This window comes from Serinus canaria, chromosome 19, assembly GCF_022539315.1.
Source record: "Serinus canaria isolate serCan28SL12 chromosome 19, serCan2020, whole genome shotgun sequence".
Taxonomy (NCBI): domain Eukaryota; kingdom Metazoa; phylum Chordata; class Aves; order Passeriformes; family Fringillidae; genus Serinus; species Serinus canaria.
Window position 1 is genome coordinate 3,063,191 of NC_066332.1, and position 18,390 is coordinate 3,081,580.

General features: G+C 51.1%; 1 protein-coding gene across 3 annotated transcripts in view; it reads right to left on the reverse strand.

The window, feature by feature from the left end:
* Nucleotides 1–18,390, reverse strand: part of NXN (nucleoredoxin) — a 47,503-nt gene that overhangs the window by 2,787 nt on the left and 26,326 nt on the right. For 2 of the 3 annotated variants that reach the window (XM_050981788.1, XM_030231347.2), the window contains exons 2-7: nt 10,571–10,688; nt 9,098–9,231; nt 8,645–8,745; nt 8,136–8,242; nt 3,042–3,221; nt 468–592 (exon numbers count right to left, since the gene is read on the reverse strand). In XM_050981788.1, coding sequence (XP_050837745.1) covers nt 468–592; nt 3,042–3,221; nt 8,136–8,242; nt 8,645–8,745; nt 9,098–9,231; nt 10,571–10,688 — 765 coding nt within the window. Of the gene's footprint in view, nt 1–467; nt 593–3,041; nt 3,222–8,135; nt 8,243–8,644; nt 8,746–9,097; nt 9,232–10,570; nt 10,689–10,875; nt 10,903–18,390 lie in introns of those variants that run through there. The other variant, XM_050981789.1, reaches the window with a different exon arrangement.

Sequence of the window (18,390 nt, forward strand, 5' to 3'; positions counted from 1 at the left end):
TTTGACTTGGAGCACTGCAGCCTGCACATGCCTCAAATACCATCCCAGCCAAGAAAAACATGGTCAGCTCAGGGAAACAGCCAAAATTTCACTAGCTGGGCCAGGCTGAAACTCAAACCCTGCTCCTCTTCCCCTGCCCAGCCACTTTCCTGCCTGCACAGCCTCAGGGTTGAGCAGGCAGCAGCCCCAGCATGGCAGCTCCGCTCCCTCCCACCTCCCACTGCCCCACTCTGCCTGTCCCTCTCCCACCTTCAGGAGCATCTCTGAGCAAACCCATTGCTAGAAGTAATATCCAGCAAGGAGAGCACAGACTGATCCAGGCCTCAAGTCTGGCTTTGCTCTGTGCTGCCTGACATCCACAGTAGCTCCATGCCTCAATTTACCCACTGAACAACAACAGCAGCAGTACCCAACTCAGCTCAGTCCCCATACCCAGCAGGACACAGCCCTGTGCTCTCCTCACTTACCTCACCCGCCACGAAGAAGAGCAGCGGTGCCTCCTCCTCTTTGGCTTTGTACTTGGCTATGATTTTTTCAGCTATGGGCTGAATCAGTTGTTTCGCCGCCTCCGACTCCCCGTCATCCTCTGAATCTGCAGGGCACGGGATTGTGGAGACAAAACAAAAAGAGGCAAGGAAAAAAAAGGAGGTTAGGATCAAAGGATGCAAACGGGCCAGGCACTGGCAGCTCTGTCCCACAGCACCACCAGGCAGGAAGCCGGAGCCCGGATGCGCCGCACGGACTTCAAAGGCACACAGCTCTGGAGGAATCAGGGAGCAGGGAAACACCAAACTGAAGAGCAACTCCTGCTCTCCAAATACTCCACTGCTCGCTCCCTGGTGCTGCTGGTGATGTGCAGGGACAAACAGGAACAAAAAAGCTGCTTTGTGATTTGAGCATGTTTTGAAGACCAAACAAAGGCGCTGATCTAAGGCTGCTGCCACCCCTGCCCGCCACCCTCTGTCCCTCTGCCTCAGGATGGCTGAGCTGCAGCTTTACTGCTCCAGTCTCAGCACTGTGAAGGCAGCTTTGATTTGACAGAGGTATGGCAGAAAGAGATGGCAGCATCAATCAAACGCCAGCCACCACTGAAGTTTCAAATAGTGAGCTGGAAAGAGGAGAGTCTGTGTCCTTGGGAAGTGTGGAGATAAAAAGATTCCAATCTGGGGACAACTTTTAGGCATTAAAGGAAGAAGGTAGAAGAGAGCCCCTTGTCTCCCCTCGTGGTCTCTGATGTAACCACCACGACAGGTCCAGCCCCAGCTGGGACAAGCCATGCCCATGCCAGGAAAACTCTCTGCCCTTGCTTCACACATCCCTGTCCTCCTCTCCAAGCAAAGCAGGAGATTGCAGAGATGCTGCATGCTGGATTTCAGAGTGTCCTGCGTGCAGGGCAGTGATAAATACACTGACTTGGGGGTGTCTGCAGGGATTGTTCTTCCTACAAGCATCAGCTGCTGGCAGTGCTCCAGGCAGCCCTGCACACTCTGGCTAACCCAGCCCTAACCCCTCTGGGGAAGGAGGTACATCAGTCAGCGTTTATTGAGCACCAGCACTTGCTAAGCCTGCCTTCTCCTGAGGGTGTTCCTGCCTGTGCAGTGCAGGCACTGGTCTGCTGGGAGGTCTCCCAGCAGGACAAAGCTGGCCAGGAGCCCCCATTCCCAGTGCCTGCCTTGCTGCAGCACCAGCTGCATCTCTGCCCCAGCACATCACTGGTGGGTTTCACACCAAGACCATCCACCCCCAAAAGCTCTGAGCAAGAGCCCCAGCTGTTCCCCTGATGAGCTGTTTGCAGCAAGGTGATAGAAAATCTTTGCTCAGAGCAAGATAAAAATAACTCTTTGCAGAGGCCTGCAGCGCCAGCCCCAATCCATCAGGCTTGGCGTGGCCAGCCGGCCCTTCCCGTGTGAGGAGAGGATTTTTGGCTCTGTGCTCACATCCCCTGCTGGGCTCTGCTGAATAAATAACCAGGGTCAAAAGGAAATCTGAAAGGGAAGAAGGAAAGGAGCGAGGGCCACGTTATCAGAGCTGCAGAGGAGTGTATGCTGCTCACAAAGGGCACACGAGGAAGCGGGACATGAGCCCTGCCCTGGGCCAGGCACAGCACCAGCAAGGCAAGGGGGGCTGCTTCAGCATGCCCCCCAAAATCCACACAGCACACAGGGGACAGCTGCACCCCCTCAAGAGCTCAGGACCCCTCAATTCCCTGCCTGGGTGATGTGTGCACCCCAGTGCTGCCCACCCAGGGCTCAGCCTGCAGCACAGCTCATCCCAGCCATGCCCTTTCCTGAGTTATTGTGTCCATTGCTGGCAGGGAAGTAATGAAGAATGAGCCATCTGGAGCTCTAGGCCTGTTTCTAACTCCAGGGAAGCTTTGTGTGCGGGTTAGCAGTGAAAGGACAGGAACTTTGGGAAAAATCTTGCCCTGTCCTGCAGCCAGGGGAATTGGGAGAATCAAGGACCAGCAAAGCATGAAAGGCTGCTCTGACTGTCACAGCCCTGTTCAGGGCTCAAGCCCTGAGCTGTGGTTTCAAGCACAGATCTCTAATCCCTTGCACAGACACTTCCTCTGACTCTTCCGGAGCATCACGTGTGCCTGAAGTCCCTGCTCCAGAAAGGCTTTTCCCATCTCCACCACCACCAGCTGTGACAGGGTATTTCTCATACTCCCAACAGCTCATCAGCATTCCTATCCACAGCCACCACCACACCTTTGTTGTGACAGCTCCTCTGTGCTGCCAATCGCTGCTCCAACGCATCCCAGGGTGGTGTGTGGGAGCTGCAGGAGCCCCGTGGGCACAGCAAGCTCTGGCAAACCCCTGTGAGCTGCTGTGGTACAGGAAAGGGGCTAAGGGCCTTCCACTGGCCTTTCTGTGAGCACACAGTGATGGAAAATGGAAGTGATATCCCTTCCCAGGCACCTTGTCATCACCAGAGGCAGGTCCCCAGCCCCGTGGCCAGCTCTAGCCAAGCTGGCAGGTCGCCCAGCCCCCTTCCCCAGCACAGGCTCTGCTGTCAGAGCAGGGATGCTCCATCCATACCTACAAAGAGAACGAGGCAGGGCCCCTCATTCAGCTGCACAGCGTTGGAGTCCGTCAGCTCCAGCACGGGCTTGGGGTGCCAGGGGAACTCGCGGCACTCGACGTCGTTCAGCACCTCCACCCGGCCCTGCCGCGTGATCACCTCTCCCTTGGGGTCCAGCACGATGAGAGTGGGGATGCCTGCAGTGGAAAAAAACAGCCAAAGCATGAATGGCCAGGGACAGGGTGTGGGGACAAAGGCCTCTTCCTATGGCCTCTGCTCTGGCAGGAGCCCAGCGAGCCTCCTGCCTGTGCGCAGCTCACCCAGTGGGGATGGAGCTCCCTGGATCCTGTTTCCGTCCTAGCAGAGCACTGTGAGTCAGGGACCAGAGCAGGAAGCTGACAGATAGCTCTGGCATTGCCTGCCTCTCCCTGCCCAGCTGCTGTCTGGTGCCCACGGGTGCAAATCTCACCATACCACCCAGGGACCCTCCCTCTTGCACCACCATCCCACTGCCCAGATGTGGCTGCCTCTGGAAGAGCCCAATTCCCAGGAACTCACTCACAAGGCCTGCAGACAGCAGTGGCCAGGAAGCAGGGTGTGTTCCTCCCCAGAAGAACACCATGTATTATTGCCCCTACAGCCCTCCAACACTCTGCACTAATGGCCCAGCCATTTCCACAGCACATCCCTCTGGAGAGTAACAAAGCTGTGCAGGAATGTCCAGGTCTACAGGATCCTGGCAGGATGTGGCTCAGGGGATATCCAGTGATGGTCTGGGCCTTGGGAAAAAGCAACATTTTACCCTGATCTATGGGGCTGAAAAGTTTAGTCATAAAGGAGAAGCTTGGTACAGGAGGTGAACAGAGTTGCAGCAGAGACACAGCACAAGCCACAGATCAAATGTCACTGCAGTGGGGCAGGTTGGACACCAGCTGGTGACCATCCCATCTGATAAAGCACCAGCCTTCTGGCCACAAAACAGCCACGGGTGGGCCAGCAGGAGTGGCTCACGTCGGTGACTTCATCTGGAAAGCACACCATTCCTCTGTCATCAGGGAGACAAAGAAACATCCCACAAGGAAGGAAGAGGGGACAGTGGGATCAGGCCCCAAGGGACAAATGAAGTGACCGGTGCCAAGTGCTGCTGTCATTGCTCATCACCTGGGCTTTGCTCTGCTCCCTCTGCAGCATCTCCTTCACCCAGCAACATCCCTGGCAAGCTGAAACACTCCTGCCCTTCATCCCAAGGTTCATTTTAAAGCTCATTGCTCAGAAATACCCTGCAAAGCTCCTCCCTGAGCAGGGGGCACGCAGCGTGTGTGCCCCTGTCAGGCTGCTGGCACTGTGCACTCCCCTGTTGGTCCAACAGTGGGTTACTCACAAGCCCTCTGAATCGGAGGCATTTCTCTGGGAAATACTCGGCCATCTGTGTGTCCCAGCCTCCTGCAGGTCCAGGCAGCGGCCGCATTCCCGGCATTCCAGCCGGGCGCATTCCTGCCTGCGCTGGGGCTGGTGCTAAGCAGCAGTGCAGGAACCCGCCCAATGGCTGAGCTTGCAGATCCTTAGGGTACGCCAAGAAAACCATTTTGTATCACAAAAAGGCTTATTCATTACCTGCTGCTAATTCAGTGTAGCCCCAGGGCAGGGATGGGTTAAACAGACTGGAAGGAATTGGGAAATGTCACGCTGGCCCTGCCCTTACAGGCACGAAGTGCTACTGACACCAGGAGAAGCACTCAGTGCTCAGCAGCACGCAGGATCTCGGTCCTTTTAGGATTGCCAACCCCACCCCAAACGCCTGCTTTCCATCCATTATACATGAGGGACAGGCTTCTCAGGTCATCAGGCAGCCTGAGCAGTGCTCCCAGCTCCCACGCAGAGGTTTCAAATAAGCTTTGCTGATCTGGGAAAATTAAGGGCTCAATTTAGACACAGATCGCTGTGATTCTGCAGCTATCAAGGATTTCATCCACTACTCAAAGCACTCCTTTAGACTTTGCCTAATTTGCATATGCAGATGATTCCCCCGCCCTCCAATACCCAGCCATTGAACCTCCAACTGCAAATACAAAACTGAATCAGAAAACAGAATATATTTTAAGATCATTCCCATCCTCATCTTCTCAGGTGACCTTTGTGACTACTCCCCTAAAAGACACACCCTGTTCCAAGGGGACACAGACCTGCAGGACAGGGAAACCACCCTTAATGTTATTCATATATCCTAACCCAAATCATTCCCCCTCCCCTCTGGTCCCAGGCACTATTTGTTATTTTAGTGCCTTTTGGGGGATTTGGTAATTGCCTTAAGTCATAACACCAGAATTTACTTATCAAGAAGAATCAGCGATCAGACACTGCAATGAATATTCTATAAGCTTGGATGAGAATTAGCATAGACAGCCTTGGTTGGATTTTATGCACTAGAAAATGGATTTGGCTCCCACGGGGCCAGCATTTTATGAAAACACAGGGGCCAAATGGTTTGTTACCAAACCTGGCAAGGCATTTACATATTTATACATTAAACCCCAGACCCGACACTGAAATCTCATCTGCATGAAGTCTGTTGGGTGAGCAATCACAATCTAAGTGAAACAAACCCCACGCCAACCACAGCACAGGTGGGTGCCTTTTATTGCTGGTTTTTCACTCTTTCAGAAGAAAACTCCAGAAATCTCCTGTAGCAGTGATTCCCAGGCTGTGAGGGTGACCTGTGGGTGTCTGGGCTAAAGCATGGGGAAGGAGAGAAACAAGTTTTTTGGAAGAAACTGCAAATCCCAAAGAGACACCACAGAGTCCAGGGGGAATATTGGGGAACTTAAGAGATACACAACAACAAGGGGTGATTCCTGTCAAAGCACCAAGTTTATCACTGCTTCCCAATCCATTGGAAGGAGAGCTAAGGCCAGGGGATTTCGCCCAAGGCAGGACTGGGAGCTGCCTGCACAAAGGGGAATTATTTCTAAGCAGCCACAACACAAGACATGACTCTTTCTCAGAACAGCGCTGCACCCAGAAGCAATTTACTAGAGGTGGTAGGGTACAGCCTCTGAGTGCACATGAGTTATGAATAGAGGCATTCAAAGTAAACCCAAATAAAGGCCTATAACTCAACTTGCATTTTATACTGAGTTTTTAAAAGTTGTAGGGGCCAACACGGGACTAAAACAACAAGAGATTTGACTCTCTTGCTGCTTTCCACCACTCAGGAACTTGAAGCAGACAGGGAAGACAAACTCTTGTGTTGTTTCAGTACTCAGCCTTCAAAAAAAAGGGGGAAACCTCCTCATGTTGTGCTCACAACCCAGGCACCAGGACTGGTAACCTGGATACTCTCACTGATCCTAAGTGCAGCTCCAAAGAGAGCTTTGAGAGAGGCAACATCAGAACCACGAGTGTGGGAAATGCAGATGTGGTTACACAGATCTAATTTTTCATTTAGGTGGAATAACCATGTGTGGTGATGAGCAGAGCCCACGATACCCAGCTCTGTTTGCAGGAAGTTTTGGTCCCAGCTGGTGTGAAAAGCCTGACTGCAAACAGACAGGCAGCCCCAAAGTCTGCATGGAGCTGAGATTCAGGGACAGAGAGGGGATTGGGGTGCAGGGGAATATTTACATATTACAGCCAATATTTACATTTTCAGGTCAGCACACAACAAAGAGAGATACCTTTAAGAAGGTTGGAGTTGGAGGGAAAGCTGTTGTAACTGTTTCCCTGGCTATAGCATGCCTGGTGCTCAAGTATCCATGTCTGGACACCTTATTTACAGAAAGTCCCAGTGAAACTGGCAGCAGTCCTGCAGCGCTGGGCTGAAACCAGCCCTGGAGAGGGTTGTGAGTGGGCTGGGAAAAGAGAGATGAATTTGGAAAGCTCTTGCCTCATGGGAAGGTCATTAAGCAGCAAAGTGATGGCTATTTAAAGCAGGCTGATGGTTATTCTTGGGCTGAGGTCAGGGGACAGGGCTGAGTGGCAGCACCTGAGCTCACGCCAGAAGGGGAGTTTGGAGAGGACTCCAAGGAGGGATTATTTCTCCTGTCACTCTTCCCAAAAGCCCTCTGCCTCCTCTGGCAAAACTCCTCCTTCCCTGCAGATCACATGAACATTCTGCCAGCCTGCACCCCCCTGGACAACACAAAGCTGAGTCAGGGGAGGTTTAGGTTGGATATGAGGAAAAAAATGTTTTCACCCAGAGGGTGGTTGAGCACGGAAAGAGGCTCCCCAGAGAAGTGTTCACAGCACCAAACCTGTCTGAGTTCAAGAAGCATTGGGACAAAGCTCTCAGGCACAGGGTTGGATTGTTGGGTGTCCTACACAGGACCAGGAGTTGGATCTATGATCCTGATGGGTCCCTTCCAACTCAGCATATTCTGATTCTGTGACATCACACAGAAACAGATGAGGAACAGCCACATTGCAGCAAGACCCTTTAACCACAGGGAGAAACTATTTGTACACACACGAGATCTCCTCACCAGCCAGTCACCTGGCACACCTCTGTGTGCAGTTTGTCCCCTGCAGGAACAAGGTGCCAGTCCCCAGGAAGGCTGCTGTGAGCTTTTATCATCTTTGTGACTCTTTGAAGCCACCCAGACATACAGAGTCTCTCCCTGCCCCTGTGAGCAGCCAGGGCTGCTGGAATTCTGGCACTGGCACGTACAGTAAAAGCAAAGCCATGGTTTACATCAAACACTCTCTCCTTTGTAATTCATGTCACTAACATAAACCAGATGCCATCTTCCTCAGCCCCTTCACAGAACGATGGCCTGCCTTTGCATTACATAAACCAGCAAGAAAATGAAATTTAAACCTTCAAGAAATAGCAAAAAATAAATAAATCAGTAATTAGACAAAAAACATCCAAGCCAAAAACAGCTTCCAAGTTTCCAGGAAGAATTAGGTTGTTTATGGAAGTCCTGTTTCAACTAACAGCCTGCCTGGCAGGTGGTAGGAATGTGAGTTTGTGGAGAGCAGAAACATGAAGCTGCTCTGCCTGGGGCACTGTGCTTTGCTTTGCTGTTTTCTTGGTTTAGTTAAACAAGAGGAGACATTACAAATACTCAACCAAAGGAGGGGGGAGAAGGAGATCTCAGTGTGGCCTTGCCTACCTTGGATGCCGTAGAGTCGGTTCAGGCGTGACCGTCTGGCCTCGTCAGCGTAGGGCACGGCCACCCAGGGCATCTCACTGAAGTACTGCTTGAAGGAGTCCTCTGACCTGTGCCAGGGAAACAGGGCATGGCATGCACAGCCCTCCACTTGCCAGGCTCCTTCCTCATTAAAATCCTGGCTTGCAAAGCCCTTCATCCCTCCCACCAAAACCCATCAGTTGGGAGAGAGTTAGACCAAATTTAAAGCCCCCAGTCCTTCATGAAGAAGTCCATGGTGTATTTTTCCCCAGCAAAATATCTCAAATTCTCCAGGGCATCTGAATGTCAACCCATGGTGACAGCAGCAATTCAAGCATCCTTCAGACCCCAGAGGCACAAAGTGAAGCACAGAGCTGCTCTTGCTGACCCCACTGTGCGCTTCCCCACTGGGCAGAGGGAAGGACTCAGGCAGCCTTTCTGATGCCAGGGCCAACCTGCTCTGCCTGCACAGGGTGTCAGGGCTGCCTCACCTGTCTGCACTAACGAAGAGGATCTCAAACTTCTGGCCTGACTCCTTGATTTTCCTGTAGGACTCCACCAGCACCCTCGTGAGGCTTCGGCAGGGCGGGCACTGCAAAACACAAGCATAAGGAGGACATTGTCTCCTGCTCAGGACCAGCCCCAGCCCCGGCAGGGCCAGGTGACCCAGTGACCATGAACTGCTGCGACCTCATCTTTGCTGCAGTGCCTGAACCTGCCTGGGGTTTATGGTCTGTCAGCTACCAACAAAACCTCTTCCATTTCTAAAATCTGATCACTCTCCCCCTTACAGGGCCAGCTGAGAATGACAGGCCACTGCAGTGCTGATGATCAAAGCATCTTAAATTTTTCTTAAACTCTTAAATTCTTCAGCACCAGCCAGCCTGGGGTCTTTACTCTCCTTGAGCCCACTCCAACTGCTCTGCCCAGCACCTCCTACTCACCCAGTGTGCAGAGAAATAGACCCCGACGTGAGAGCCCTCCAAGGCACTGCTGTCCAGTGTCTGCCCATTGTTCCTTAGCAGAGGCCCAGCAACAACTTCACTGAAGGGTTTTGGCCCCCAGGGAAACTCCAGACCTGGGGAGAGGTTGGGATAGGGGTGGAAAGAAGACACAAGAAGGTAACATGTGCGTGCAGCTTTTAGAGATTCAGAAGGTTCCACTAGAAAAAACATCCCATCTTGAGGATACAGGGGATCCTGTCTCAGGAACTCTGCTGGGGTTTATTTCCCATCCAAGGGGGATGCAGAACACCTCAGGTGGCAGGCACCACCACAGCCCTGCCCTGAGGTGAGGCAGCCAAGCTCACTTCTTTCTCTCACCCAAGTCACAGCACCTTCAGCTTGACAAAGCCTGCTCTGGTTTTGTGCCTGATGAGGCATCTTTTCCTTATCACCAGTGTTTATTTTAGCAAGAGAAGGCAAGGTGGTACGTGCTCAGGAATGCAGTCAGAATGTGTCCCTTATGCTGATACTAACCATGTATTTTTACACATATCCATACACGTCTTTATTTACAAACTTTAGCTATATATATGTAAAAGATGGTGTGTTTATATCCATATATCTCTAGATATATCTTACACTAACCCTCTGCACCCCAAAGCAAGCTGTGTGTACACAAAAACATGCTCTGAATCATCTGCTGCCAGCTCCCAGAGCAATCAATCCATGTGTTCAGCCAGAGAGGAGGAAACATCACAGATGGCTCAGGCCACAACATGTTCCTGCTGCACAGCTCCTGCCACTGAATTAAAGACTCTGGCAGGAGTTACTGCACCAAGAAACAATCAGCCAGTAATAAAAGAAATGGATGGACTACAGCAGATGACTGATGGGTCTGCAGGGTCTGTGAGTAAGGGCATGTTTGGGTGGGGTTTTTTTCCCAATTTGGCTCATTTGGTTTTTTTCCAAATTGGAGGAAGATGGATTTAACACCAACTCTCAGCACAGCAAACCTCAGCAAGGGAGAACAGCAACACTTTTCTGTTTAATTTCTAAATAATGGGAAGTGCATTAACCTGAGTGTGATGTCAGTGATAAAAGTCCCCCTCAGTATTCTGGAAGGATTCTGCTCCTAAGGTATGGAAGGTCTGGGCCCTCATTCTGTCTGTCCATGTGCCTCCACTAGGGAAAAATCCTAACTTCACGTTTCAGTTAGCCTAACCTTTTCCTCATTAGCACTCCAGACAAAAATCCTGGAGGGAAATTCTTTGTTCTTTTCAGTAAGCAAAACCAAAACACAAGATCTGGCAGGAATGATGCAGAAAATTTTACGCTGAAAATAGCACAGTGCTTTGAATAGTTAATTATGACAATAGTTCTTTGTTCCCTCCCCCCAGGCCATTCAGAATGAACTGAGATGAAAAGGCAGCTGTGTGTCCATGTTTCTGTGGCACAGGGGACTGCAGGTCTTACCTTCAGGGTCATCTCTGATGACCAGGAGGCCGTTCCTGCAAACCACCTTCCCAGTGCAGGCATCGATAAATATTAGGGAAGGAATGTTGGAGACTCTGTACTTGTTCCACAGCTTCAGCTGCAAAAGAGATTGGAAGGGGAGATAAGGAAGGTAAACTTGGCTGCATGCAGAGAAGATTTTGGAGCATTAGCATCTTTCAGAGCAGAGGTCAGAGGTGAGCAAAGAAACAGAGCTGGTGCTTCAGGGATGAGTGTGAAGGAATGTGAGGAAGAGCTGCTGGGCCAGGGCCCAGAGAGACCCTCACCATCACCACCATCCCTCAGGACCTCAGATGAGACCCCTGTGTGTCTCCCACCTTCTGTAGGCTTGCCTGTGAGCAGAGGCAAAGCTTCTCCTCCTCCTGCTTTTACCTCTTTGCAATTAAAATGGAGATATTACTTGCCATGCTTTGAGCTCTTTGTTTAGAAGTCATGGTAAGCACAAATACTTTTAATGCCACTGCTCTGAAGCAATTTGTAATGCTTCCCTGGCTGTTTCCTCCCCTCCCATTTCCACGTTCATTAAACAAACCAGCAACCCCTGCCAAGACACAGCCAGGCTGAGCACAAGGCCAACACACAAAAAAATTATTCTTCTGTAACTGGGGCTTCCCGGGTTTGTTCCCAGGAGCTGATTAAGGGCTTTGCCATCAGCCTGGAGGCCCAGCTCATCCATCCTGCACTGCCAGCTTTGCAGGCTGATGGCCACATTTTGGGCATCCCAGTCTGGACGGGCCTGTCTGGTGGTCACTGGGTTCTGCAGCAAGCTCAGCTCTGCACAGTATCGGTGACAGAGCCCTCTGGGTGTCACACACTCCTGGGCTCACGTTCCCTGGGATATGCTTCTGGCACAGGATCATTTAGAGCTTAATTCATGCACAGAAGCTGGCTGGGATGAGGAGGAACAGGAGCAGCAGCTGCTGGCACAGCCCAGCCTGCAGGTGTGGGCTGGCAGAGCCGCTCTCCCCACCATGCACGGAGGAGCTGCTGCCATCACCTCGTTTTCCTTACATTTCTCCAAGCACTTCAGCCCAAACAGCCCAGTGGTGAATTATCAAACTCTCCAACAAAAGCCAAACCACAACCAAGAGCCAAATGGGGAAGGAAACTAATCTCCACCTTCCCCTAACATCAAGCTCTGCTCTGCAAAGCCCCTCGGGCTTCCTTGTGTTTACAACGTGCTCCAGTTTGGAGAATAAAACCCAGGCACTGGAGCAGCACAGAGGGGCCCACCAGTGCCACCAGTACAAGAGCCAGAGAAACCATCATGTGCTGCTCCCAGCAGTATCTCAGAGAGAAACTGCACCCACGTGTTCCCAGAGGAAGAACTCTGCAGATTGCTGTCCCTGATTTGCAAAGAGAGGCAAAGCCATTTCCTGAGATGGGAATGACCTGGGATGTAGAGAGGCAAGGTTTTGTGTCCTACCCCCCAGCCTTCCATTTCCAACAGACATATTAATGGATTCACAAACCAAATGGCCTTGGGCATAAAAAGAATAAAGAAACTGTACTCAGTGCCAACCAGCCCCCTCACAATGATGGTGTTCAAACCACAGAAGGTAAAATCCATTTCTGTGAAGTTTAAAGGGTGAGGGGAAAGCTCTTTATAAGGATCACAGGCATTTAACAGGGTGCTGCAAACAATAAGGAAATTACAACTAGCAATCGGATCGTTCTCTTTAAATAGTTGCTTACATTACACTTCATTTTGCCAAGTCCTTTGTATACAGAAGCAGCTCCCCCGGGGCATCACGGTGGGTCCTGGCAGTTTTGCTTGGCTGTGGAAGCAGCAGGGTCTGCACTTTGGAGCCAAGAGACTGCATGGACTCGCTGTGCTCAGAGAGATGGGGCTGGAACCCCCCAGACAAGGGGATAACAGCAAACCAAACCTGCTCAAAGCACTGCAGCAAGCGTGGCATGGCTGGCTCCAGGCAGTCTATGAGGTCCAGCACATGTGGCAATTCTTGCCAACAGCTTGTCCTGGGTGTTCTCAGGACGTGTAAACCATCAGGACACAAACTGCAGGCACTGCTCTTGGCTTCCCAGACATCGATGGCACAGGCAATCTGCAATCCAGACACTCTCTCCCAAGAAATCGGGAGTTGCCACTTCTCACTCATCAGTGAGGGTCCAAAGGAAAACGCCTCAAGCAAGCATCAAGCCAGGTGTGTGACAAAAGTGTCAAAAAGCATCAGAAGAGGTCAGTGTGACATCTCCTGCTGTTGGGGGAGCACATCCATCACTGAGCTCTAAGACTTGAACCTGAAGAACGTCATGTCAGGCTCAGTCACACCTTGGGTGAGTGAGAAAAAGAAATTCAAATTGAAAGGTTTTTAAAAGATCCTAGATACAGCCCACCAGCCCAGGTAGCACCAAACCAAGTTTCAGAGCTTCATACAGGCTGAGCAGCACTTCCTATTTTTACCAGATTTGCTGCCTGGGTTATCACTGAAATGCATCACACAACATCAATGAACAAACACAACAACTGCACATAAAGCAACTGGAACTGGGTTGCCATTTGAAGCCTTCTATAAAAGCCTTGAATTGGAAGTTAGTGGTCTCCCTGCACTAACCATATTAATTCCATCCAGGAATGTGCTGTTTAAAGTGGGAGCAGTTTGGTTTGATGAGTCCCCTGCGCGCCAGGAAAGCTGATGGGGAATGAGAAACGCACGCGCCGCAGGAGGAGCGCCAGGATCTACCACAATTCCCACCACCCTGGCCCTCATCAGCCAGATTCCAGCCCTTCCAGAGCCTGTCAGACATTTGGGAAGGAAACCTGATGGCTCCTTTTACTGCAGGTCTGACCTGAAAGAGCAGAACCTTGATAGGAAATGGGCTGGTTCATTTTAGCCAAGCTGAAGACAGCTCCCTATGGGATTCCCACGCTGTGCCATTATTTTGCACCCAAACTACAGCTCCCAGCAAGGACATCTGATCCCCACCTAAAACCACTGGGATGACCCAACCTGTCTTGTGGCAAACCATTGTGCTAGCTAGCTTTTCTCAGGGTAAAATGCCAAGGATTTGCACATGGGAAGGTTCTCCAGAGGGACAAGCTCAGCTTACACCCACTGGTTGTGGTCCATGCAGAAAGGGAAATCCAGGAGAAAAAAGGCATCCCTGGTATGGGTAGCTGCACAACCACATAGCTCACAAAGGATTCTGTGTCAGGCTGGGTGTGGGATGCAGAAAGCAAATTACAACTTGCTGTGAGACTGCGGGCTGATGGGATGATAGTTCAGGCAGCAGGGCAGAGTGCTGCCTCAGCAACTCTGAAAAGCTGTTTTTCCTGCCGTGAAGAGGATGACATAGAAATAACATACTCCACACACTCTAAGGATTTGATCATCCATTTAAAGAGGGGATCTCTGCTCTGCTTCCCAACAGCTGTTGCAAATCTGTGGGATCAAGCCAAAGCTAACACAGATGTGGAAATAATCTACGGACTATTCAGCCTGAAAGCAGCTGATCTTCTTGCAGCACTCTTCTCTCTTGCTTCAGTCCTGCTCCAGTCACTGCTCATCCCAGGATACCCACTGGAGAAGGAGTGAGGAAATACAGCCCCTCACAAGACTCTGTGCAGGCTGAGCAGCCTTACAGAAACTTCCCTGGCTCCTGCACAGGTGGTTTAGTGCAGCCGTCCAGTGGAAAAACCAGAGTCACCAGATTCCTCTGGTAACTTTATCCTGCACAAAAGCATCACCACGACATCCTGGAAACCACAAACCCTGGGGGCTCCCTCCATGACTCCATCCACATCCAGCTGGAAGAGGCTTCCAGAGATCCCTCATGATCTGAGGGCTGATCCCCAGACATTGATCCCCAGATGTCAACCATGCAGCAGCACGAGGCTGCTCTCCCCACCAGTACAGGCTCCATTATTCCCCTCATCCTGAAGACTGGGAATTCCTGGCTGAGGGGCTGGGGAGACATTTGCAGACAGCCACAGTAATTTTTCCAGATAAAGGTGTCAGACAGGAGGTCTCCCCAGCAGCCACGGCTGTTTCTGCGCAGGGCTGGCACCCAGCCGGGGAGCATGAAATCCCCTCCTGCTCTGCTCCTTCTGCTGGGGAAGGGATCCCCCACTTCCAACAGCTGCCAGGTGCTATTTTTGGTTGTGCTGATTGATTTATCAGTCCTGCTCGCATTCACTGGCTCACATAAATCCTGAGCTGCAGCAGTGAATGCTGGCAGAGATAAAGCACAACTGCCTGCAGCACAGTGAGCCCTGGCTGCTGGGAAAGTGGTGCTCCCACCCTCCTTGGGGGCTGCATTTCTCTGCTGCTGTGTGAAACCAGACCATAAATGCTCTCATGCTTCCCTCTTCCATTGCATATGGAGCTGACTCCACCCAGGGATGCAGAGGGCAGACAAGGTCTCTACTCATCTTGCAACCCACACTTCCACCCTCACCAGCAACAGAAGAGAAAGCCAGTTTAAATACTCAAAAGCAGCAATAAATGAACATATTCCTGCTGTGAATGGCTGCTGCTTTGTACTAGCACAAATGTAAAGCCACTTTTCTAAAAATTCACTCTTATATGCAATGCAGAATTCAGGTGAGGCATTGGAAAGATCTCACCTTCCAACAGCCCCCTGAGTGCCCATGTGAGAGCACAGAGGGGTTTCCATTACAGCACAGGCTCAGCTCTTGCTGGTCTCTCATTCAAGAGTCACAGGCTGAAACATGAAGCCCGTCTGAGGAACACATGAGCAGCCCTCAGGTGGAAAAGTGTCCTTGGTCCAGGGCTGCAGGGACCAGCAGAGCTCAATGTCCAGCTCTGCCACCCAGAGCAGCTCCAGGCTGAGATATCCATGGCCATTCCCAGTGCTCTGGCGCTGCGGGATCCCCTCTGTCCTCACCCACTGACAGTGTTAAACTGCAGCTTTTACTTCGTGCCTTAAAGGGTTTACAAGCACCAGGGGCCACCCAGGCTCTGCAGACAACAGGCTGCTCCTCTCCCTGTCGATTTAAATCTACTTCACGCCTGTCCTTATGACTCAAGCTCAGCTTGGACAAAAGCTGCTCTTTCAGACCTCCCTCACTGCTCCTTTTCCTTTCGTGCATTTAGGAAGCCCCTGAGCAGAAGGAGAGCACGGTGAGGGAACAGCACACAGCCAAGCAGTGGGGGGAGACCAGATGGTGCACGCCAAGGTCTGACCCTGTGACACGGAGGAGACCGAGCGAGGCTTGGGATAAATTAATGTCCATTGTGCTCTTGCTCCTCTCTGAAAGCAAATCAAAATCTAATTACAAAATACAATGGTGACAGAGATGTCTGCTCCGGGAACGTTAATGAGCTGAGGAGGGAGGATTTGGAATTGTAATAAACGAGATTGATGTGAACAGCTGAGACAGACAGTGCAGGGCACGGGGGCTGAGGGTCCATACAGACCCCATGGCTCCCCTCCATGTGCACACTGCCTGCAATGGCTGAAAGCCCAGTTCAAACCAACCAGGCTCCCCTGGCACTCAGCCTGGCAGCACCTGCTGTGGGCATTCCAGCAATACGACTCCGTGCAAGCAAAAACCTTAAAAAAAAAATCAACCCAAAAGTTCTGCTTGTCACTTCCATCCTCTCCTTGCTGCGGCTCCACGGCAGGAGATTGGCACAGCACAGTCCAGCTTGTGGCTGCCCACATCGCCCCACAGCTGCTGGGGGGACAGGGGAGACCCTGGGCTTTTGTTCCTCCTGACCAGGGAGCACAGGAGCAGCAGGTTTGGAGGTGAAGCAGAAGGAAATCCTCTCTGTGGGTTTCTGGCATGGCAGCCAAGGGCTGCTCTTTGTTCCCTGAGGAGCTCCACAGCCAAAGGCCTGGATGAGGGACCTGAGCCAGCCCAGCCTCATGTCCTGGCCTTTCCTCCCATCTTCTTCCCTCCCCACCCTGCTCCCCAGCACTGGCTGCTGCTCTTTGCAATTTCCCAGGCTGTGCCATCCAAGGGACAGAGAACTGAGGGTTTTGTTAGAGGGCAAGGCAGCATGTGGCTTGCTCTGAGCACAAGCTGCCTGCTCTCCCCCTGACACACACACAGCCTGACAGGCTGGATCCTCCGCAGCCCACAGCTGATAGGAAAACATTTAATTTGAGCAGAGCTGAAGAGCAGTTAACATGATGTATGGAGAGCAAAGCCCCAGGGCCCTCAGCAGACACAGGAGCTGGCCCTGTTGTTTTACATGTGCAGGTTTCAAAGAGGTGCTGGGATGGCAGCTTGATTTGATCTCAGGATCAGGAGGAAGCAGCATTTGACTAAACATACAGATAACAACACAGGCAAGAAATCAAGCAGGGAGGATGCCACCAGACAGGCTGCTCTATCAACACTATGAGGATGCTTTTCATAAATATATTTCTTTCAAGTGTTTCTCAAATTGTATTCAATAGCCCAAAGAATGCAGAATTTAAGGATGCAGCATTGCACTCGGGACTAAGAAATACACCACCATGTATATCCAATAAATTGAGTTTTTTTCCTCCATGTGCACACCATGCTTTACCTCTTAAAAGGGGGCTTGCACATAAGCAAGGTATTTAATAAACATTTTTCTTTCTGCAAAAACACAAAAAGCAGTGAGGGCAGTGGGAGTTAAAGTGTATGTGGGAAAAATTTAAGACACATGTAGAAGTATATCATCCACGGCCTCTATAAATTACTCCCCCAAATGACTAACACTGAGTAAGAAATAGCTATGTAAACATAGAAGCAATAAGAAAAAAGAATAATTTCTGTCTATGGGAAAGGGATATTTTTCCATCTGTTTATAGGAAAGGCAAGGGGTGGGGTGGGAGTCTGGGATGTTGAATTGGAGTTCAGGGCCTCCCTTGGTCCCATGTCTCATCTGTCACTGGAAATGGGACAGTTGCCAGAACATGGGTTTCCTACCCACTGCCTTTGCTGCTACTGTTCACTTGAGTGCTGGCAGTAATCTCAAGGTCAAACACCTTGCAATCCCGGATCATTAAGAAACAAACACTTCTGAAAAGCCTTGAGTTAAAACAGAGTTCCCACCAAACACAAAAGCCTTTTAAATCAGCAGGGAAATCGGGATTTGGTTTTTTTGTTTTGTTTTGTTTAATGCACACAATGAGGTATTAGTGGGGTTTCTGTTTTGTTTTCAGTGGTTAATCCGAGAGGGAACCTTACACAATCAGACCAACAAAATCCTGGAAAACAATGGAGTATTTGTTAGCACTGTAACACACCCTGGGGAGTGAGGGCTCCAGGACGCCGCAGCCAGGAGCCTCCCAAGCAGTGACAAGCCAGCACCAGGACATCCCCCAGACCAGCTACACAAAAGATTCCTGCAAAACTATCAAGACACCACAGGTACCCCCTCGTGCCCACTGCTGCTGAGGTACCCACTGGGTGGATGGCAAATTTGTTTTTCCACAGCACCTTTTGAAATGCAATAGCTCACCCATCGCATCACTGTGATGCTTCCTGACAAAAACCTCCACTCAACACAGCTCTTGCATCACTGCAGACACTCAGACTGTTTGAAAGCAGCTGATCTCAGGATGCACTGGTTGGTCTGATCCTCCCTACAGCTGCATCCATCTCGGTGTCTCAGAGCCGACAGCACTGAATCTCATCTGGCAGCGCTCCTGGTTTGCAGCCCAAGGAGGATTTTCATGCAAAGGTTACACAGCTGCAGAGCTACAAAGGCCACAACCACAGCCCTGGCTGCGGGGGCAGCTCTGGGCTTTGCATGCAACAGGCTCCGCTCCCAGCTCGGGAGGGCGGCACAGCTCAAGGGATTCACTCTGTAACCACA